Source organism: Protopterus annectens, chromosome 14.part0, assembly GCF_019279795.1.
Source record: "Protopterus annectens isolate FY-2018-M chromosome 14.part0, PAN1.0, whole genome shotgun sequence".
Taxonomy (NCBI): Eukaryota; Metazoa; Chordata; order Ceratodontiformes; family Protopteridae; genus Protopterus; species Protopterus annectens.
In genome coordinates, this window is record NC_056748.1 from 888,201,319 (window position 1) to 888,226,455 (window position 25,137).

General features: G+C 41.3%; 1 protein-coding gene across 3 annotated transcripts in view; it reads left to right on the plus strand.

The window, feature by feature from the left end:
* The window catches only part of LOC122789321, a 769,937-nt gene that overhangs the window by 17,508 nt on the left and 727,292 nt on the right, over positions 1–25,137 (plus strand). For all 3 annotated transcript variants that reach the window (XM_044056679.1, XM_044056680.1, XM_044056678.1), the window contains exon 2: positions 23,841–23,965. In XM_044056679.1, the coding sequence (XP_043912614.1) occupies positions 23,841–23,965 (125 nt within the window). The remainder of the gene's footprint in view (positions 1–23,840; positions 23,966–25,137) is intronic.

Consider the following 25,137-nt stretch of genomic DNA (forward strand, 5'->3'; position numbering starts at 1 on the left):
CATTTCTTGGCACTGAGCTTGAGCCCATGGCTCTGGCACCAAGCATCTGTTTCTGTAAGGCCCTTTTCTAGAGTATCCACAACATTTGAGGATTCAATAATGGCTCCCAGTTTGCAGTCATCTGTGAACTTTGTTAGCCAGAATCACTTAGTGTTGGCCTGTACTTCAGAGAAGTAGATGCCAAACAAGAGCGGTCCCAGGACTGACCCCTGAGGTACTCTGACTTGTCAGAAGCTGGATTTGGAGTGGGCTACTTTTACAGCATGGGTTCTGTCAGTAAGCCAGTTGGCAACCCATCGAGTGACGTAGGGATTAATGCCCAGCTTAGTAAGCATTCATACACACACACACACACACACACACTTGCCCCTTGCTTGCATTCACACACACACACACACACACACACACACACATACACACACACACACACACACACACACTTGCATTCACACACACACACACACACACACACACACACACACACACACTTGCCCCTTGCTTGCATTCACACACACACACACACACACACACACACACACACACACACACACACACACACTTGCCCCTTGCTTGTATTCATACACAAACACACACTTGCCCCTTGCTTGTATTCACAAACACACACTTGCCCCTTGTTTGTAGTCACACACACACACACACACACACACACACACTTGCCCCTTGTTTGTAGTCACATGCACACACTTGCACCTTGCTTGTATTTACACACACACACACGCCCCTTGCTTGTATTTATACACACACACACACGCACATACATATACACACACTTGCCCCTTGCTTGCATTCACGCGCACACACACACACACTTGCCCCTTGCTTGCATTCTCACACACACACACTTGCCCCTTGCTTGCATTCTCTCACACACACACACACACACACACACACACACACACATGCACACACTTGCCCCTTGCTTGTATTTATATACACACAAACACGCACTTGCCCCTTGCTTGCATTCACACACACACACACACTTGCCCCTTGCTTGCATTCACACACACACACACACACACACACACACACACACACACACATGCACACACTTGCCCCTTGCTTGTATTTATATACACACAAACACGCACTTGCCCCTTGCTTGCATTCACACACACACACACACACACACACACACACACACACACACACACACACACACACACACACACACACACACACACACACACACACACACACACACACTTGCCTTGCTTGCATTCACACACACACACACACACACACACACACACACACACACACACACACACACACACACACACACACACACACACACACACACACACACACTTGCCCCTTGCTTGCATTCACACACACACACACACACACACACACACACACACACACACTTGCCCTTGCTTGCATTCACACACACACACACACACACACACACACACACACACACACACACACACACACACACACTTGCTCCTTGCTTGCATTCATGCACACACACACACACACTTGCCCCTTGCTTGCATTCATACACACACACACACACACACACACACACACACACACACACACACACACACACACACACACACACACACACTTGCCCCTTGCTTGCATTCACACATGCGCACACACACACACTTGCCCCTTGCTTGCATTCACACACGCACTTGCCCCGCGTTTGCATTCACACACGCACTTGCCCATTGCTTACATTCACGCACACACACACTTGCCCCTTGCTTACATTCATGCACACACACACACACACACACACACACACACACACACACACACACACACACACACACACACACACACACACTTGCCCCTTGCTTGCATTCACACACACTTGCCCCTTGCTTACACACACACACACACACACACACACACACACACACACACACACACACACACACACACACACACACACACACACACACACACTTGCCCCTTGCTTGCATTCACACACACACACACACACACACACTTGCTTGCATTCTCACACACACACTTGCCCCTTGCTTGCATTCTCAAACACACACACACACACACACACACACACACACACACTTGCTTGCATTCACACACATACACTTGCACCTTGCTCGCATTCAGACACACACAAACACACTTGCCCCTTGCTTGCATTCACACACACTTGCCCCTTGCTTGCATTCACACACATGCACTTGTGGCTTTAAAACACAAGAACCGGTATGACGGTCATAGTCCATGATACCTCACTGGACTATATGAAGAGGGACATGGAGCTCTCTGAATACATGTGTCCCTAGGTATGAATCTAGCCTTGAGTCGCATCCTACCTTCAGCAATGACTATATGACAGGAGCAGCAAAAATGACCTACTTCAACAAATGGCTTAGTTTCTGGTGTCACAACAAGGGCATTCAATCTCTGACAGCTTGGGAAGACATAACTGACAAGCCACTATGCTTTTCAAGAGATGGTTTGCACTTATCACCACTTGGCTTCTGAATATTGACAAAAACTTTGTCACCATAGTGCCTTTTTTAGGATATGCCAAGTTAAGCCCGCCAACATAATAAAAATCAGTCAGAAATACTAAAGGTGATGCTTCTCAGTGCTAGTAGTTTAAATATATAAAAAATTATTACCTGGAAGCACTCCTTACCCTAGAAAATTCGCGCACATATATTCAGTCACAGAAACATAGTTCAGAACCGTAGTAAAGTCTACAGTGCCTTTCATACCTTTTAATCCCCCTCAGCTCTGAATAAAACATATGGAGGAGGTGTTTCAATGTTTTTAAAGCACTAATACAATGCTATACTGGTCCAAAAACATGACTGAATTGAGCTGCTGCTTGCCCAACTAACCACAGTTGTGAACCGCCATCATATCCTTGCATAATAGTAGTACTAAAAATAGACACAGGAATGTTTAGAGGAGATGCATTAAATACGTTATAAAGCTAAACAAGGAGCAACATTAAACCATACAGCCCTGAAATCAAGTTAGTATCTAATCATACTGCCTATGCTGATAAAGCAATTTCAATGTCCATAACTGAAAAGTCTGGCACGGTACAATTAACACCACTAAAGCTACTGATGTGTTACAGTAAGACAATCTAGCAGACCTGAGCGAACAGTCAGTTCGTACAAGACCAGTGTTATTGAAAAATATCAATGCTAGTAATACATATAAGTGGAAACCAATGGGTGCCGCTGATGAAATTTTATAGTATTCTCCATTCATAACGAATGCTCCTGCTATGCTGACTCAGCAGAAAGTACAGTTGTGTACCTACCATAAATGTAGATGTTCGAGTGTATTCACTGTTGCAGTCATTACTCTTGGGTTATCCTGCTGGCAGGCTACCTGCAGTCAGCCTGAATTCCAAAGTCTTGGTCCGGCGTCGGTTGCTGTCGCCTCTTCCCTGACGTCAGTGCACCAGGGGTATAAAAGATGCAGCCGACGCCATTTTCTTCAGTTTTTCTTGCCCCAGATGTCAGGTGCCCCCAAAAGGGTAGGCTAAAAATTATGCCAATAAACATGTATGCAGTAAGGTAATAATTTCCTTCATCTACAAGCAAATACACCACATAGGTTGTATAGAATAGAGAAGTACAGATAAGACCCAGCAAAAGAAAGGGGGGTGGTGGGAGGGTAACCTGGACTGCAACAGTGAATACACTCGAACATCTGCATTTATGGTAGGTACACAACTGTACTATGTTCATCATGTTTCACTGTTGCAATCATTACTCTTGGGTTGAATCCCCAAAGCTGAGGATAGGTGACTGGGGCTAAATAGGATTAGCAGAGGCTATGAAGCCCTGCAGAACTGCAGTGGCAAAGCCTGCTCTGGATTTAGAGTAGAGAGGTAAGTGGTAGTGCTTTGTAAAGGTGTGCACCGAACTCGAAGTTGCAGCCTCTCAGATGTCTTTGGTTGGTACTCCTCTGAGGAAGGCTGCTGCTCTGGTTGAATGTGGCCTAATGTCCTTAGGCACTGATTTGCCATGTTGTGAATAGCAGAATGGTCTGTTTTGAGATAGCCTTTCCTTGTGATCCTGCAGCATATGCCACTAAAAGTTGCTCAGTCTTTCTGAAAGCTTTAGTTCTGTCCAAGTAGAAGCATAGCTGTCTGTGTATGTCCAAAGAATGCAGAAGTCTCTCACTCTCACCCTTGTTCTGTGGGTTTGGATAAAAGGTAGGCAAGTGAATGGTTTGGTTAAGGGCCACACTGGACACCACCTTAGCCATAAATGTCGGGTTTGTCCTCGGAGAAACCCTGTCTGGATGGAAAATGATAAAAGGTTCCACAGCCATGAGTGCCTGTAACTCCGAGACTCATCTTGCAGAGGTTATTGCTAAGAGCAGAGCTGTTTTCCAGGATAAGAATTTTATGTCAGCTGTTCAGACTGGCTCAAAAGGAGGCAGTGTGAGTTTTTCCAAGACATAATTGAGGTCCCATGCAGGTATTGGTGCTCTCCTTGGAGGTCTTATGTTTTTGGCCCCTCTGAGGTACTGCCTTATTAAAGAATGAGAAAAGATAGGTGGTTCCGTATTGTAATGGGCTAAAATGGAAGAGGCATGGATCTTAATTGATGAAAAGGATAGGCCTCTGTCCAGCATCTCAGTTAAGTATTGTAAAATCTGAGGAATGTTTGCAACAAACGTGTCCATTCCATGTGCCTGGTTCCAAGCACAGAATCTCTTCCATTTTTCTGCATAAGATTTTCTGGTACTGGGCCTCCTGGACTCCAAAATAACATCCATCGCAGCTTTGGAGAGAGGAGTGTTCTGAATGGCTTCATTATCTGCCATGCTGCCAGATTTAAGGTCCTGAGTTGGCTGTGCAGGATCTGATTGTTTTGTTGGGTCAGTAAGTGAGGAATTTGAGGCAATGTCCAGGCTGGACCTTGAGACAAGTTCTTTAGGGTTGGGTACCAGTGCTGGCGTGGCCAGTATCATTTTGGCTTCTCTTGTCTGACCTTTAGGAGTACCTTGGGGAGAGAGGCAGTGGAGAAAAGGCATATACTGTTAGGTTTTTCCAGCTGAAGGATAAGGCATCCACTTTCCATGCTTGCTTGTGATAAGTCCTTGTGCAGAATCTCTGTAGTTGGCAGTTGTGAGGGGAGGCAAACAGATCTATGCCTGGGCATCCCCATTTCCTTGTCATCATGCTGAAGACTTGTGGATACAGTTTCCACTCGTGGGGATCCATGAGGTTTCTGCTTAGTTCATCTGCCAGAGTATTTATCTTCCTGGCAGGAATTGTGCTTGCAGGTGAACTTGATAAGTCAACTCTGTGTCCCACAAAAGTCATGGCTTGTCTGCAGAGGGGATAGGAATGTGTGCCTCCCTGCTTGTTTATGTACCACATGACTGTAGTATTGACGGTCTTTATCAGTAGTTGTCCTGGATGAAGCAGATCCTTGAAAGCAGGACATTTTTAACAGCTAGCATCTCTTTGATATGAAGATGCATCTGGCTTGCGGGCCATGTGCCCTGAATACATTTTTCTGCCATGTGGGCCCCCCCAGGCATAATCTGATGCATCCGTTGTTAGTGTCTGCATGGCTGTGAGTAAAGTGAATGGCTGTCCCTTGTTGTGGTGACAGGCCTGTGCCCACCATCAAAACTCCTGTTGCAGGCAGGGAATGAGGGTAATTAATGTTTCCAGGCTGTGGCAATGTTGAGTCCAAACACTTTTTAGATACCATTGTAGTTTCCTCATATGCAGTCTGGCATATGGAATTAGCAGGATGCAAGATGCCATGAAGCCCAAAGCCTGCAGAATTTTTCTTGCAGATAACTGGGTCTGTTGCCAACATTTTGAAGTAAGAAGTCAGTTGCCTTTGTTTGTCTGGCGTGAGATAAGCCATCTGGCCAGTTGTATTTAAGCTTGCACCCATATTATCTCTTGAGAGGGTAGTAGTTTTGATTTATTTTCGTTTACTGTGTACCCTAGGCAAATTAGTAATCTTCTTAAAAACGCCAGATGCTTTAGTAGAATGTCTTTGTTCTATGCTTGAATAAGGCAGACGTCCAAGTAAGGATATATTTGAATTCCTCTTTGTCTGCAAAAAGCAATTACTGGTGCCAGGCATTTTGTGAAGACCCTGGGCGTAGTAGATAAGCCAAAGGGCAGTGCAGAGAATTGGTAGTGCATTGAGCCAGCTATGAATCTGAGGTATCTTCTGCAAGATTGTCTGATTGGGACATGCAGGTATGCCTCTTTTAGGTCCAAAGTTACAGCATGGGCAGAAGCTGCTGCAGAGTCAACATTTTGAATTTTGGAACGTTCAGAAATGTGTTTAGAATAGACAGGTCCAGTATTGGTCTCCAGGCTTTGTCCTTTCTGGGTACCAAGAAAAGTCTCAAGTAAAATCCTTGTCCCTGCTCTTGCTGTGGTACTCGCTGAATGGCCCTCATGTCCATGAGGGATGAAACTTGCTTTTGTGCCTCTGCCCATTGATTGTATGGCAGGTCTGGCATACCTTTTGCCCTTGGCAGGGTGTGAAAGTGGAACCTGTAGCCCTGAGACACTATATTCAAGACCCATTTGTCCTGGGTGATCATGTGCCAATTTTGTGAAAAAGTGCTAGTTTTCCCCCCTAAGGGATCTGCCAAAAGATAAGTGCTTGGTGCTGGCAGAGGAAAGTCATTGGGACTGTTTCTTGTATAGCTGTGATTTGTCTTCTCCGCTTTTGGAGGTAGAAGCACCCCATTGTTTAGGCCTGTATGAGCCTTGGGGCTGGGATCGGCATCTGTATCTGCCTCTTTGTGGCCTGTCTGACACTGGAAAGGACCAATTCTTTGTGGGCCAGTTCCTGCTAAATCTGGGTGGCTGCACCTGTAAGAAGTCCTTAACTGTCTGCATAGATTTTGCTTTGTCCTCCATTTTCTTCAACTCCTCCTCTGCTTTAACACCAAAGTCTCATACTGTAATGGGGCATCTAATCATTTTGCTTTAACATGATCAGGCAGATTCTGTTCCTTTAACCAAGCATGCCTCCTAATGACAGAACCCGTAACAGCGGCCCTGCAAGAGGCCTCCAGAGAATCAAAACCACATTGCAAAGTATGCCTTCCCACTTGTTCAGTTGCATGCAATAAATCCTGCATTTCCTTGTTTTCCGCACATTCGGAATTTAATATTTTCTGTTTAAGAAGTGACATTAAGTATTGCTGATATTTAAGCATATGAAATTGACAATTTAAAGCCCTCTCAGCCAGGGTAGCAGAAGTGTAAACCTTTTTCCCCCATCTGTCCAGTGCCCTTGAATCCCCATCAGAGGGGATAGAGTTTTTTGCAGTGGAAGCCTTGACCCCCTGGGACCCTGAGAAATAGTTTCTGGGTCAGCAGCAAGGTTTTTATAAAGAAAATTATGTGAATCTGGAACCCTGTAGTATCTGTCTGGCTTAACAGGTGCAGGGGGTAAAGAGTCAGGAGACAGGCCGGACTCTGAAAATACATCATCTACAATGTCTAAAACAGGGGGGATAGCAAGAGGCCTGTGCTGAGGTAGTAAAGGAACGTCTCTGAGCCTTTTCTTAGATTCTGAGTAGTCTTGGCTCTCCCAGTGAAAGTGCTCCCTCATGGTATGCAGGGTTTCCCCAAAAGAATAATCCTCAGGAGGAGAGGCTGAAGGGATAGATTATTCAGCAGCAGAATCCTCGTAGGGAGGAAGAGAGTCATAATATGTCAGGCAGCACAAAATAGGGCTAGGAGTGCATTCAAACAGGGGCTGTGTGTAGAATTACATTTTTAATTCACTAGGAAGACATCTTACCAATGAAGCAAAAAATGCAGACAAAAATGCAGGCAATCCAAACTTTTCAGTAGTCCCTCAAACAAATGCAGTTTCAGGATACACGTACAATGAAAAGGAGTTCCACACACCACATGGATTTTATTAGGTTGAGTGGACTGGGTAAGGCAAGTCTGACATCACAATGTGGGAGGAACACTGGCTCTTCTATACAGCATGCAAATCAGGCGGGGATTACATCACTTTGGGAGAGGAAACATCCCGATAACTAGAGCAAGAGCAGATGGCAGATGTGACACCATAATTTCAGAGCCAGCTACAGGTTTTTCAAGTTGGTTTGCAAAGTGAAACAAAAACAGTATACAAAGCTAGGAAGCAGAACAGGGAAAACAGTTGAGTGGGTTATTTATTTTTTTTTTTAAACTTTATCAAAGAACAGGGACCGGAAGAGTCAGCAGGTTGGGGAATCTGCTTTAATATCCTGTTTTCCTTTAACATTTCTTTTTTTGGGGGGAAAAATTAAATAAATCTTTATTAAATTTTCACATATAACATAGGCAGTCTTTTTTATTTTTATAAATGAAAAACAAACACAACGTCCTTTTAGTTGCAAAATTCATCTGCTTTGTTTAATAACTTTTTTTCTTTTTTGGTTTTAGTAGTGTAATGAAGTTTTCATATAAACAAAATTGTTTATCCACAATGAATATTGAAACAACTGTAGTTGCAAACATTATACATCAATTATCTATCTAGTCATTGTCTGTTAAGCATTATATGGCTCATTCAAATCCTGTCTCTTAAACATTGTTCCTGCTGTACATGTATTGTTCCCACAATTCCCATTTTTTTGCTATGCAATTTGCTCCCTTCCTTTTCTAGAGATCCAATTCCAGTTGTTTTATATGTGCTACTATATTCACTACTTCTAGCAAAGTTGGTTTAGACTTTGATTTCCATTTTCTAGTAATTGCTTTTTGGCAGCAACCAAAATTAGACTCAACAAGGCTTTACTATGTCTAGGCAGTTCTGATTCTGTATTATAACTCAAAAAAATAATCTCCCCAGTCAATCCAAGCTGCTCACCCAGCATCTCTGACAGAGTGGTCTGCAGGGAAAGTCTGCCAGCTCATTACACTCCCAAAAAGTATGTTCTCAGCCACCTCTTTCTTGCCAGTCACCCCTCCAACATTTGCTGTCCACCGGAGGAAACATTCTTTGGAATCTACTTGGGGTATAAAATACCTATGTAAACACTTCCATGCAAAGATCCTAAGTCTTCTAGACTTTGGAGGCATTAACGCATATTAAACCTAAACTTAATTCCTCCACTGAGGAAGATAACAGCAGCAGTCTGGAACAGTCTTCCAGCAAATATTAAAATCCAAGAAACTCTTAATCAATTCAAAAACACAAACCCACTCTAAAAGAATCCACTTACACTTTAAGATTGTAACCATCTAGACTAGTCTACTTTGCATTTCCACAGTGTTCTACTTCTCTGTTCTGCCTAAATATTAAATAAAATTGGGCTACAGTCGCCAGTGTTATACCTGCCAAAATTCATCTGCTTTGTTTAATAACTTTTTTTCTTTTTTGGTTTTAGTAGTGTAATGAAGTTTTCATATAAACAAAATTGTTTATCCACAATGAGTATCACCTCAGTCTTGGCTGAAAAGGGTTTGTCGACCAGTCCAGTTACACAGTTAGTTAATAAAGCACACAAATAAATAAATGAAAGGCACTTCAGTATCCATATAGTGGTATAGGTCCTATTGAATAATCACCCCCCCCCCCCCCCACATTTTATGTGCCCCCTCTCTGTTTTGTTTTGTGGATGATGCAGGCTACCCAATCAAACCTTGGCTAATAACACTAATTTAATGTAATCTCAAGACAGTGGAGGCTAAAGGTTAATTACAACATGCTCCTAAGTTTTCTTTTTAACACTAAAGACAATAATAAAACTATTTTATAAAAAAACTGTATTAGTCTTGATTCCCTTATGATCAGTGGTACTTTAATAACATTTTCAGTTGATACGGTAGAAAAACTTTGTATTTTGCCCACATAAGCCACAGCAGTATAAATGTTCATAATTTTCCTATTCTCAATGAAGTAATAGTAGACTGCCTGTCCATTATGTATGAAGATGTAATCTGTGTTCAAAGTAAAGTTAAAAGAACATGTTCAAGTAGATCCAGATAAGTATTATCTCACATAATACTGTTACTTTATTGGGGCATATGTTTAATAAACTCTTAAGGTTTTTTGTGATTCCAGAGTACTGGAGTAAGGCTTATGTTTCTCCTATTTAGAGGAATATATACAAGAAATATTTAGTTATAGGCATGCTTAACTTCCAGCGTGTGCAAGTGTTTGAAAGATGTGTACAATGACTGCTACTAAGGGACACCAAATATGATAGTCACCTAGATAAAGCACAACACAACTTTATTAAGGGGTGTTCAATACTAACAACTCTTTTATATAGTTAGGAAAGGATATCTCCCTTGCTTGACGAAGTGCATAGTGGTTCACTTGGATTTTTCTAAAATATTCAGCAGCGTGATTCTCAATTGGATCATGGAGTGTTTGCTTCAAATTAGTATCAATTATATTGTGAAATGGATTTCTGTGTTGCTTGGTAAATGTGGGGTATTTCTGTGCTTCTTCTGTGTCTTCCATATTGTGAAATGGATTGATTGCCAAAATATAGGAAGCAATGTGTCTTGTGTTGTAGGACATCTGCATGGCAAAACGTCACCACTGGAATTCCACAGACAGTTTTTGGGGCACGTTATTTAATATTGTCAAAACCATACTACCAATATGTAAATTTTGTATCTCAGAATATGCTGATAACTGCAAAATAGAATCCGTAGTAAAGCACATTTAAATATTGAGGATTTGAATAAATATTTGAAAGACATTGAAGACTGGGCTGCCTAAATGAGTTTAAGGTTTAATGTGAATTAATGTAAAGTTGTTGCATATACTGTACTTGGGAATGCTGCCATACAGATGGGTCATCAGCATCTTGAAGTGGTTCTGTGTATTAAGGATTTTGGTGTCATAGTCCAATCTGGTGACTATGAGACCTTCTGTTGTTGAGATTCATGCTAAGATCCATGCTGCAAATCAGGTTAATACTAACAAATGTGGACTCCAGTGACTTAAGATTTAGTGACAGCACATTTTATATAACAGAATATACATTATTTTGTTATCACTTGAATCATGTTAATGTTAGCATGTTGGAATCCATTCAGATGAGTTGCAAAAAAAAGAAGAATAGTATAGTTTAATGTCTCAATCTGTGTGAATAAGAAATAAGTGAAATTAAATAACACTCACTACAGTTTATTCATAGGAAATCACTGTTTGGCCAAGAGAGCCATTTTAGATGTAGAGATTAGGACTTAAACTGGTTTAGGTATTAAAATGTTACCCAGTAAGATAAGCAACAACTGAACAGGAGTTGGCATAATGGTTAAGGTGTTTACTTCGTAGATCCAAGGTTCAAGGTTTGATTCTTGCCTTTGAAATGGAAAATTTGGCTGGGTTCAAAATGACCTGCAAGAGGAGATAGCCTAGTACTAACCTGTAAACAATATTTACAATAGAGAAGAATGAAACGCGTCCAACAGATAGTTAATATAATCTTTAATGGGGTATTGGAATATAGTTCCTTTTGAGATTAGGAAATCAAAAATGTGTATATTTTTAAGTTTTTTTTAAAGTGGGAAATATGTCCATGGTATCCAGGATTCTGCACTGTTAAAGGCCTAATTTGGCCTGTGCAACAAAACTCATTAATAAACTGTGACATCAGTCTGTAATCCCGCTCTCAAGGACTATTTTTTCACTTCCTTGTCCCTGGCACAGGTAGGCTTTGGGCAAGCTGAACACTTGCTCAATGACTATTTCTGTTGCTTGTATGAGTCTGTATGGGGTTGTCCTTCAGTGTTACCATGCTATTGTATAGCAGCCCCACTGCCAGGCCTGTGTAGAGTATGCAGGCAATGAGGTGGCATCTAGTCCATAACTTTGGGCTCTGACATTAATTTAGTGACAATGGAAGAAAAATGGTTACACCGGTAATACTTCATACATGCATTGTTATTTGTGGACTGTGTTGTGTGATGCATGGTCAGCTTACACTGTACATCATTTATTTTTCAGCAGTAGAATAGAATGGTACAAGTCATTATTTGTACAATTGCTAATTATACCGGGAAAAGCAGGTGCTGTAACACATGTTTATGGCTGTACTTCCTCCAGTGTGCAGGGCAGACTATGTTGACTGTTAACCTGCACAAATTAGGAAAATTTGATTTCTCTCTTTTTTTTTTTTTCTTCATTTGGTAATCTCTGCTTTGCATTTTGAAGATTCAAATAAGAGGTGCTACAGTAGCTGTGTGAGTGTAAATGGACTGTTGGGCGAGTACTGTTTTTCAAAACTGTAAGTTATATTTGGAAGATATCTCCACATAGTATTTTCTAAGGGTAGTGTGAGCGATTGTCCCATAGATCGAGAGTAAGTGCTGTCATGTGAGCTTGATGCTGAGTTATTCCAATGGCAGGATCTGCTGGATCCAGAGGAGCCTCTTGCCATGGACCTAACTGTGCTGTGGGACCCAGATTTTAAGTAAGAGGTTATTCCATATGTTGTAGACATCTGACAAGGTCAGTCTGCTTTTTACTTTTTGGAAATCTATTTGAATGCCTGCAGAATTTTCTTGAGATACACATTGTGTGTGGCATACTCCTCTACCACACGTGGATAGTTCCCTGTCCACATCTGCCTGTATTCCCAGTGTATGTTTGTGTGATAAGCCTGTGTGTGTGTGTGTGTGTGTGTGTGTGTGTGTGTGTGTGTGTGTGTGTGTGTGTGTGTGTGTGTGTGTGTGTGTACAGAAGCTGACATGGATGCTGTGTGTGCAGCCATACTGTACATGAGAATCATCTTGGCTTTGTCCCTAGCTTCAGTCATTCCTATGTACTAGTGAAATTCCTTGCATGTACCCTGCAGTATTCTAACCAGTTCTGCCAGAGTCTGTGTCAGTAGCCTAGGCTTGAATTATGTCATGGCACATCTGGTGCTGGGCAGTCAAGGCCTTGCTCATCTTGGGAGGTCACTGTAACTTATTTTTTCACCTGCCACCTATGTGTGCTTGTGTGACGGTAGGTACTGCTACCTCTGAAAGTTAGCCTCCTCATCAAGAGGTTCTAGGTCCATGCCTGCTGAGGACCAAAATAGTTTCCTCAAAGCTGGCCACCCTTCAGGCAATATCTAATGCGTTCATGAGACTGATCTCCCATGTAGCGGAAGGTACCTCATGGGCTGCGAGTTTGACATGGCTATTAGGATACATGCGTAGATGCGTCTGTGACTTTGCAGATCTCTTTAATTCCTTATTCATCAGTACTCCATTTCGATCTTCCTTATTTGGCCCTAAAGTAAAAGACACACTCTCCAGATGTGAACAAAGAGAGACTTTGACAAAGGGATACGTTTTTCTACCCCTCAAAGACCTTTTTCCCATAATCAACAAGGAGGTAGAAAGATGTGGTTATGTAAATCCTGTGGTCTCTTCCAAGGAGAAGAGGTGGGAACTCTAATGGAAGTGGCCCACAGAACTGGGATTTCTTCTCAGATAAACCCTATTTGCACTGCTGAGTATCTGCCTGACTGTTGCCCTCTGGAGGCTGTTGGGGGGGGGGGGGTCATTTGTCTCTGCACCAAAGAGTCTGTCAATGCATAACAAAAGATTCCTGGGTGCAAAGAATTGTATCCAGAAGTTATATCTTACCATTTTTCCAAATCCCCCCTACAAGAATGAAATGAATCCTTAATGTGTAGAGGGAAGCAGCAGCCTTGGAAATGGAAAAGCTGCTAGGAAAAAGTCATCCAGAAGATCCCCAAAGACCAGAGGGGATCTGGGACCTACTCAAGATTCTTTATAGTACCAAAGAAGACTGGGGACTTGAGACCCATCTTGGATTTCAGCAATCTAAACTAATTTGTGCAGTATTCAGTGTTCCAGATTTTCATGGTTCAGTCCTTTCTGCCCCTACTATTGAAAGGACATTTTGGATGTGCTCAGTAGTATGCATCCTGAAGATCTGTCACATCAAAATGAACAAGTGCTCCAGACATTACTAGCACTTCAGGCTGGGATCCAGTCATTACCAGTTAAGGGCATTGCCCTTTGGTCTCGCCACATCCCCCAGGGTGTTCACCAAATACATGCTGGTGATAGCAGCCCATTTGAGACTACTGGGATTCTGAGTATTTCTGTACCTAGATGACTAGCTCCTGACTGCTCCAACCAGGCGTCTTCTCCTACAGGCAACAGACTACTTGCTCCAGTTGTCTCCACATACATATAACAGTCCATTACAGCAAATCCCAAGTCACCCCCTACATAGAATTTGGAGTTCATAGGTGCTTGTCTGGCCACTGTCAGAAAAACAGTCTCTCTCCCTCCAATTCAAATCCAGACACTCAAGATTCCAGGTTATGAAATGAATTCTATATTCTTTTCTTCTGGCTCGAGTAATCTTACAAGCCTTGGGATCCATGGCAGCAGCTATCACCTCATTCCCTTTAGCCAAGTTTTACATGTAAATTCTTCAGTGGACCTGTCAGTGCAGTGGTCCATTCTTCAGCAGTATTTAACTACCTCAGTCAAGTCACACAAGCCTGGAAAAGTTATCTTCTTTGGTGGCTTCACTTAAATGAAGTTTCCAAAGGATGTCCATTTGTTCTTCCCCTACCCATGGCCATGGTTACCATGGCACCTCCAGCTGGGGTGGGGGTGGGGGGTTACTTGGGAAAGGCACTCCAAGGTACATGGTCTCCAGAACAGGATAAGATGCATGTCAGTGTCCTGGAAATAAGAGCAGTCCTCCTACAATTGCAGACCGTTTAAGACAGTCTCCCCTCTGAGGTAATTGCTATTCAGACGGTCTCCCCTCTGAGGTAATTGCTATTCAGACAGACAATATGTCTGTAGATTGGTACATTAACAAACCGAGAGGAACCAAATCGTATCCGCTATGTCAAGGAGCAGTGAAAGTGTGGCAATGGGTGATTTTCTTTCGGTCATTGTCTGATAGCAACACACATAAACTAAGCAGGTCCGTTCTGATGCCTCAGGATTTTTTTCTCAATGCCAAAGCGGCAGAGAAAATTTTCCATTGATGGAGCCAGCCATGCCACAACCTATTCATTTCTCCCCTCTTCAAGAAGGGCAGCAGGTTCTTTGCTCTGATCCCTCCAACAGCAGAGTCACCGAGAGATGCTGTGGTCCACAATTGGCCCTTCTGTCTTCTTTGTTTTCGCATCATTACCTCTTATTGACAAATTTCTACAGAAAGCATACTGGTTAAAGACCACAGTTTTCCTCATGGCACCCCTTTGGCCTTGTCGGACTTTGTTCCCCTTCCTTTGGCCTCACCTTTTACATCTGCCCTGAATACTGTATTTGTGTTCTGGGCCCTTAACAGTGATCTGGGCCCCCTTTCTCCCCCTGAACCAGCTGTAATTGATTTTTTTTAGCTCCAAATTTCAGTGAAGGGGCTAGCTTTTCTGCTATTAATGTCCAGTTGGCTGCCATCTCAGGCTTCCACCTAGGCAAAAATACTTATATTGTAGCTTTTTCTAAATTATGTAAAGCTTTTCTCAAAGGAGCTTTTCTGCTTAGACCCCTGCTAAAGGATCCTTCACCTCCTTGGGATTTAACTGTTGGGTTTCAAGCTGTGACCCACAATCCCTTTGAACCCTCAGCCAGTTAGGATGTAAATTTTTTGTTTTGGAAAACTATTTCTCTAGTAGCTATCACATCAGCTAAAAGAGCCTGAAGTTCTGATACTCAAGTCTTCCAAGCTTCCTTACCTGTTTTTGTGGGAAAAAAAAAGTTGGTCTACAAAGACACCCTTTCTTTGTGAAAAAAAAAAAAAAAAGACAAGGTGTCTTTGCAGACCAACTTTTTAAGGTAGCATTAACCTCCCAGTTTTTTTTCTCCAAATCTCTCAAATAAAGGAGAGTACATGCTACATCTTTTGGATATGTATAGACAACTTAAAATTCATCTCCATAGAACCATAGATTTCCAAAAGACTGACCAGTTATGTGTAACTTCCTCGCCTAACAAATTGGGCATGTTGGTTTCCAAAGTTGCAATCTGTTAACCATTTGGCCACTATCTCCTTCGTCTATACTAGAAGAGGATTATCCTTGCCTAAGCCTCGTAGAGCTCATTCCACCAGGTCTATGGCAGTCTCCTCAGCCATTTGATCAAGGACTTCCATAGATGACGTTTGTGCAGCTGCCACTTGGGCCTTTGGCTCTACAGTATTCCAGAATATCCTTCCATGAGGACCACCCAAGGATCATCTAGCTGGGGACTTTTTCATCCATTCCTCAACTGATGGGACAATGATGACATCAGATACAAAAGTTATATACTCATGGTGTCGTCCATTTTTTATTCTTCAACTACCTACTCTCCTAACCCCCTTCTCTTTGGTCTTAGACCTAAAGAGTTTCATTTTGGGAACTATTGTTCTTTGTTTGGCCTTCAGCTCTTTTTTCCTTTTGCTATACCTTTTGGAATCCTTTTAAGTTATTGTACAATGTCTTCTATGGGAACCAAACTTTATCTGAGGTATGTCAGGTGGGCAGGGTATTATGGGTAAAGGGAGGAGTTTGGATCTGAGGATCTGGTAGAAGCAGATAAGTTGGGTCCGAGACCCATCAGTTGAAGAATGAATGAAAATAACATCAGATCATTACTGATACATGTATAGATGCTATTGTGATATAATTATAATAATTTTCAGAGTACAAATTTAATTTTACCTATGACTAAGTAGTAAGGTCAACTAACTTTTCTCAGTTGCTGTGTGGGTGGATAAGATTTCATTGGGACAAAAAAAAAGCTTCCACTTTTCCTAACAAAAGTTTTCTTGTAAAAGTATTTATTTTAAGCTAGGAAAAAAGTGTTTGTTTAATGACTGTTATTCACATTTTATTAGGTGCATTACTCTCTCTTTATGTTTTTAAACCTTTATTGAATTATCACTTGCAACATAGGGGCACACTTGCATTTGTGTAAAAGTAAACAAACCATATTAAAACGTTTACATTTACAAATTCTTTTAGAGTATAATCAGTATAACATTACACGAATTGTTAAACATCTGCCTTATATTATTCCTCCTCTAAAACATTTTTCTGCATGTATTGTTCCGACAAGTTTCATTTTTCCTATATAATTTGCTCCTATCCTTTTTCTCTGTATCTGTGAGACCATTCACATTCCAAGTTAATATGGAAAGTTTCGTCATTATTCCCACCTATTATATGTGACAGGTTTTTAAATGTTTATTTCCAGCTTTTATGATACATGCATCACTTTTAACAGGTTGAGCCTTTATACATGTTTTCTTATTTCCATTAAAACTTATGGCACATTTTACAAGACTTTTTGTTTTAATGAAAACCCTCGAGTAAAAAAAAAAAAAACATAACCAGTGGAACACTCCCATAACCTGTTATCACACAAAACTGTGTACATCTTCAAATAATGAAGTGTTACAATTGCCCCAAGTAGACAGCTGCAAATACAGGCTTTATCTAACCTAAGTTAAGGTTATGCATGCTAAGATGCATGTTGCTGCCTGTGGTACTGCTTACATGAATTGGCGTTTATTCTTTATCTTTATTTCCATTCCATATGTGAAAAACAACTTGTATGTTTTCAGAAACCATTAGCCTTGAAAAAAAGTGTTTTTAGCTTATCTCCATGGAAACATAATTAAAAAAAGTGCCCCCCCCCCAGCTGCAGGCTTTTAAAGTTGAGCTGAAACATTTGTTGTCAAAGGAAAGCCTTTCATTGTATTTGGTGTTTCCTTAATTATTTGTTTCCAATTAAAACTTATTAGATTAAGCCAGTGGTTTTAATCCAGATATTCACCCATGCAAAGGTAAAGGGAACATATCAGCTCTAAATAAGTTGCATGGATGTTAAAGCTGTTAAGTGATAGGAGCACATATCTGCCAGTTGTTTAACATCACGTTAATAGCTTTATTAATGAAGTTAGATTTGTTTTGGAAGATGTATTCCTGACTAATATGTAAGTCAGGATTTATATAATTTTATGACTGTTGAACATCTGATCATCCCTTCACTGAATGGACTTCGAAAATACATAAAAGTGCTATAGAGCCACCTATGAGACCAGTGGTAAGAAGCCAGATTCAAGTCCTCCTTCCACGGACATTTGTACCGGCATGCCTTGTACTACAGCTATTGGGATATATGGCAGGAACTATTACCTTAGTTCCACTAGCGGGGTTGCACATGAGACTAGTACAGTGGTTCCTTTCATCACAATGGTCTATCTTAACCCACCCTCAAGACCATATGCCTTACAAACCTTTTCAAGAAAGAAATGCTTTGGTGGATGAAGCCAGAATCAAATCTTTGGTGTCGACCATTCTGCCTTCCCCAACCCAGGGCCACGATGACCACGGACGCTTCCCTGTTAGGGTGTGGGGGGGCATTTCCAGGGAAAGCTGGTCCAAGGCATATGGTCCCCCATGGAGGCCAATTTGCACATAAATGTTCTAGAATTGAGGGCAGTTCTCTTAGCGTTGCAAGCGTTCCACACATCCCTTCCTTTGGGAACCATTGCAATTCAGTCGAGCAACATGTCAGTTGTCTGGTACATCAACAAACCAGGCAGAACCAGGTCTTAGCCCCTGTGTCGGGAGGCCATGAGAATTTGGCACTGGGCGGTGGCTTCCAACTGCTTTCTCATAGCAATGCACTTTCCTGGGAGTTCCAATCTTATTGTGGACAATCTGTGAGAAGGAACATTCTGATGCTTCCCTCAATCCTATAATAGCGGATCAGATCTTCCTCCGTTGGGGCAGGCCTTACTGCAACCTGTTTGCTTCTCCCCTAAACAACAAATGCAGAAGCTACTTTGCCCTGATCCCCCATCAGGGGGAGTCTCCGAGGGATGCTCTGATGCACGATTGGCCCCCGTGTCTGTTGTATGCCTCTTCCCCCATTTCCTCTCATCCTGAAATTCCTCCAGAAAGCTCAAAGGTTGCGAAGCAGAGTAATCTTCATTGCTTCTTATTGGCCCCGTCAAGTCTGGTTCCCTTTCCTATGGTCTCATCTGATTCACAGCCTGTAGATCCTGGATCAATCCCAAGGTTTGCTGTCTCAACCTCCGGGACTGATTCACCCCAATTTCCACAGCCTCAAGCTCACAGCCTGGTTCCTCCACTTCTTATGATTGCCAGCCTATATGATATTTCATCTCCTGTTTGTGAGATTCTTCTGGCTTCACACAAACCTTCCAGCAGGAAAATTTATTCTAGTAAGTGGGCTAGGTTCTCTAGATGGGCCAAAGAACATAACATAGACCCCTTTTCCATGCCTATTCAGAAGATCTTACAATACCTAACTACCCTATTACACGCATGAGCTTCAGCATCAACAATTACCGTGCATTTAACAGCTATTGCAAATTTTCACAGTGGAATTGACAATTCTTCTGTTATGTCACACTGACTGCAAAACCTTCATGAAAGGAGTATTACATGTTAAACCTCCTGTCAAACCTCCTATAGAGCCTTGGGACTTTGGTACTTCAGTCATTTACAAGTCCTCCTTTCGAGCCTTCTAACTCATGTGATATGAAATTTTTGTCTTGGAAAACTCTACTTCTAATAGCCCTTACCTCAGCGAGAAGAGTATCTGAGTTGCAAGCCATGAGTGTCAAGAGCCCTTACTTGATTTTTCATAGGGAACGAGTGTCCCTACGTATTGACCCCTCCTTTTTTGCCCAAGGTCATTTCTGGGTTTTCCATTAATCAGTCTATTGACCTACAAGTTTTCTTCCCTTATCATTCAAATAGAGGGAAGTACCTTTTGCATATACCCTCTACTTGGACAAACTAAATCTTTCAGAAAAATGGATAAATTGTTTGTGGCCTTTGCAGGACCCAGATTGGGTAGGCCTATCTCCAAAATGACTGTATCATCTTGGCTCAAATGCCATTACTTTCATGTGTCTTTACCTTCCAGGATAAAGGCTCACTCTACTAGATCGATGGCTACTTCTCTGACTTTTCATTCCAGAGCCTCTATGGATGATATCTGCGCAGCAGCCACTTGGGCAAGACCTCATACCTTTATCACTCATTACAAATTGGATTTGGTCTCCAGGGGACGAGCAACTTTTGGTTCTATGGTGCTTAGGAATGTCCTTCCTTAGGGCCACCCAGGACTCAGTAGCTGGGGACCCGGTCCTAACAGTAAGGAATGAATAAAGATTTACATCATCAGATCAAGAAATTGTCTTACCATAACGTTCCATCTGTGTTGTAAATTTTTATTCATTCATTACTTCCTGCCTGGACTCCTGGTGGACTTTAGGATTTCCTTATTAGTTAAGGTATTTGCTCAGACAGAGCCTCCTACTTTCTCTTTTATTACTTCTATACTATAGTGACGGGCAAACTTGATCTGAAGAGACTATGAGAGGGGCATTGTAGGTAGGTCTTAGCTGAGAGTATTTGGCTGGCGCGAGCTTGGTAATGGCCATGTTGGTTCCGAGGATTGAACTGAAATCCTAACAGTAACGAATGAGTAAAGATCTACAACACAGATGAAACGTTATGGTAAGACATGACTTCTTTTTATGGTTTATTGCAACTCAGACTTCCTGAACCTACTCCTCTTCCTCATGTTCATTAAGTATTCATTACAGACTGTAACTTGTCTGATAGCAAGGCTGCTGCCCCTAGGAAACCAGATAGATTGTGTAAAGTTTCACAGAATCGTTTTTTTCTTGCCCCAGATCTGATCCGGCATTGATTTTTAACTATTAAACCCAGCTAATGCTAGAGATGTGCTTAATGTCGATTTCCCTCCTTCTTTAACAAGCTTTATGCTTGCCTGTTTTGAGAATATGAGGAATATTGTGGCATATTTTTCCTTGTCAGATGAAAAATTATCTTTGTGTAATCTTATTGCTTCTGTGTCTCAATTGACTAAATATTATTTGAAATGTGCTTATGAGTCAGCTGATACCACTTCCAAAACTTCCGTTACTGGAACTGTTATGAGGAAATTTCTTTGGTTGCATTCTCAAAGTCTTGCCAAGGCTGTTAAAGGTGAAATTGTGAATTCTCCCGTAGGTAGCTAGGTAGTCTTTGAACCATGTACAGCAGAGGTCCTAAAAAGAGTAATGAGAGAGAGAAGCTGCTTCAGGGAATTCCTCATATTTTTAGTCTTCCTTTTCCAAATTTGTCAAGGGTTGTACTGCTACTTCTGCAGCATTTTACAACAAAAAAATTGAATGAATAAATAAAAATAAAGGCAGACACAGCATGCTGCTAGTAATCAGATTTTTAAAAAGCAACGGTGGGGGGTGAAAAAGAAAGGATGAATCACCTAGTATCAGGGACAGCATAACAAGTCTGAATTACTATCTGCAGAATGAGGGCGAAAGGATACTTCATACCTTGGCTACATCCATCACTCCCCAACTGCTTTTTCCCATTTTTGCACTTCAAGCAGTGAGTATCATGTAGAACAAAGGTTTATACCGTCAGATGGCTTGGATGCCCACAAACAACTCTGGTACTATCTTGATAGAACAAAATTGTTCAGATCTTCTGATCAGTTGTTTATTTCTTGTGAGGTAAGAAAAAAGGACAGTCTGTGTCAAAACAGATTATTTCCAAATGGTTGTCTCATGCTATTACCTTTTGTTGTTCTTATCACAACAAAACTATCATAGGTGGGGTCAATACTCTCTCTCTACTAGGACCTTGGCTTCATCTGTGTTTTTTGGACAGGACTGAATTCTAGAAACAGCAACTTAGCCCTCTGTTCTTACTTGTACAAATCACTATAAACTAGATACTTTTTCCAGGACTGGGACAAACTTTTCTAGGACCATTCTCCAGGAGCTCCTGTACCTCCTTCCTTCCTTCTGCCTTTCGGTATTTCTCTAAGCTATGGCAATCTACCCATATAGCTTAGGCTACTGCAGTAGTGATCATAATGATGAGCATAATACAGCTGTGTAAGTAAGCTTACCATAACAGTAGATATTTAAATGAATGATCACTGCTGAAGTAGCCACTGCCTGCTTCCACCCCCACCTTACTTTTTTTTTTGTTAGGGTGTGGACATGTATTTTCTTTTCCTAGCATTGTCCTGTCAAGGCTTTAGCCTCCATCTGTCTGTTAGCATGAAAGCTCTGAAGAGCTTTGCTCCTAAATCTGACTTTTTGCTAGCTCGCCTTAAGATGACTAATGCTTTGAGCCCTTTTTTTTACATTGCATTACATTCTGTTCAGTTTTGGTGGAATTTTACTTTGAAACACTGGGTCCTATTGCGATAGCTGTGACTGTGGTGCCTCACAGCAAATTGTATATGAGTATTCCAGCGGACAGTTGAATTAGTTTCAAAATCTTGATCCCATCTGTTAACACGTGAAGATCTCCAGGGATTGAAGGTCAAATCTGCAGCAGCAGTTGAACACAGCTCACTTTGCTACAGGAAGCCCCCTCCAACTTCAGACAAAGTGTTAGTTAATGTGGATGTGCCTGTCCTTGTGTGAGGAAGCAGTAAAATAGGCAAGCAGTTCAGAGGTATGGACATCTACAGGAGTTGCAGTGTACCAATCGGGAAGAAAATTTCCTCCATTGCATATACGTGCACTGTCCACCTTTACATTGACATTATGAAGACATTGCAGCAGGGCTAGCCACCCAGTGGTCTAAACCTTGGCTGTAGATGACTGTTACTGTTGAAATGACACCCTGTCCTCTTGTGCAGAAATGGGGAAAAAGGGGTTGTGAGTGGATGGATTATGAAGACTATCGACAAAGACAGTTATTTTTCCCCATTTCTATTGGGCAGAAAGTTTCTAGGATTACATTGCCTAGAGAATTGTTTGTGTAAAATTTTACTGTAATACATGTTACTCTAATAAATGTAAAACTCCACTTGCTGCATTGCTAAATGCTCTTGTTTGTTCTTTGAACAATTGCGAGTTTTTTTTTTTCTGAAATGTAGTTCTGAATAATATCTGTGCTGCAGCTGTTTGGTCTAGTGTCAATAGTTTTGGAAGGCATAATAAGCTGTATGTGATATCCAGGTCCAGGTCTTCCTTTTAAGTTCACTGTGATTTGAAATGTGTCCTCATAAGGAGGCCTACCCAGGAGAATTTGCTTGTGAGTCTGTGTTGCTGAAACAAAGGAAGGACCTCCTCTTGCTGGATATTTAAGTTCTTATCATAAAAGTAGATGTTAAAGGACTGGTCCAGCTTTCCCACCCATGATGTAACTAGTCTCAAGTCTTTCTTTCTCATTTTATTATAATTTAGACACTCATTGATCATGCAGAAGTTCTTTAGATGCATATTACCAAGGTTCACCATTTAATAGAGGAAGGTTGCTTGGCATCCTGGGAAAGTTTTGCCAAGTGATCACAGTGCTTGCCACCTTAGACCTACTATTACAGGTGAGGTGCCTGTTCTTTCAGATGTGTCATTATGGAAAGTACGTAACTTTTGTTCATTTAATCCATTCATATCTAGCATTTTCAGAATTGTCTAAGCTGAAATAACAGTTACAGTATCTTGCACAAAAAGCATGTAGCTTCAGAAGTAAATACGATGGTAGAGTGTACTGGGGAGATGGTCAGGCTTGACAATTTCAATATTAAATCCACATTTAACTGTTGTTTCTGTACATTAAGATCTGTCACATTTTTTAAAGAGCTGTATATTGTAATATAGGACCATGTCACAGAAGTGGTAAGTGCTTTCCTGTCTCCCAGTCATAACTGTCTACTTTACTTCAATTCAGGAAACTGTTGTTCTTTTTGAGCGGACATTCTTATGTCTTTATGTACCACATAAACTTCTGCAAAAGGAAGTTTTGAATAAGGGGCAGTGGCCATTTCCAAGTATTACATCAGAGTGATAAAACCTTGTAAAACAAACAAAATAAATACTTTCTTTTCTTTTTAGGGAAAAGCCACATGAGTATCTGACAAACACGCAGAAAACCCCCACAAGTCACCATCTGGCATTCCAAAGACCATCCGGCACTTGGCCCTTACTCGATGGAAGGGACAGTGTTTCTGTTGTAAGAGGTGAGGCTGAGGTTATAAAACTCTGTGAATGTTTTTCTTTTTCAGTGTGGTGGTGTCTTTCAGGAGAGTTAGTTGTTTATCAAAACAGTAGCTTAAATTAAAGGTAACTAATATTTAAACTGAAGTGCATGTGAAAGACCACTGAGAGGGTGGGTGGAACAAAAAGAGTTGCTTGCTATTCATCTTATGAAAGCTGACACATTTCCCTTCCTCCAGGTAACTATGCATTGTTTAAACATAGCTATAGTTTTAAGTAAAAAAAGAAAAATATATATAGTTTGAGGGTTTCATTAAATGTGCTTTATTCAGTTTAATAATTACCACTCTTCTGAGAAATATCTGTTACATGTGAATATAGAAGGTCTTCCTATTTGTTTTTTATACCCTTATTCACCATTCATGCCAACATCTTCCTCGAGCTCTGTGAGTCTGAGAATTTTTATTGCCTTATTTTTCCCCCATGGGTGGTAAAGGCTTTGCACTGTACTCCATGACTGTTACACTACAGTGTCAAGTATTTTATTGATGTATGTGGTAGTTCCTTCTTTTTCAATAAATTATTTGTAGTGTTGCAAGCATGGGAAGTGCTCATGTTTCCATAGGAGTACTCCAGTGCAGCAGTATCTCTGCAGTCCTGTGGCATTTTTCTTCTTGCCACAGTATCAGTAGAAGCAGTTCTGTCCAGTGTCAAAACACAACAAATGCCCTCAATGCTCCAGGAAAGTAAAGTTAGCCAGTAGCCCCTCAAATAACTCCACAGTCTCTCTCTGTGGTGGAACAGCAGGTTGTTTATTCTTGGATTTCTGTTTTACACGGTTGCTCGTTGGAACCGATATATGTTATTAGACCAACTGACAAGGGAGAAGCGATTGTAATAATGGCTTCTCAAGATTATCCTGTTAGGATGTCTAAAATGTTAAATAACCAGACAACCTATTTGAAACTAAACAAATGAGAACTGAAGAGTTTTGAGCAAAGAGTAAATAATACCTTATTTGAGCTATTTGTGACGAGACAAATTTCTGAAGATTTATGAGTATATAAGAGTAGAACATTCAACCATTCCAATAATTAGTGGTCTACCGAAGATACGCAAGAACAGAAATGACCCAACCCTATGTCCTGTAGTATCAGGAAGGCATACGGAACCAACGTCCATTTTTGTGGAGAGC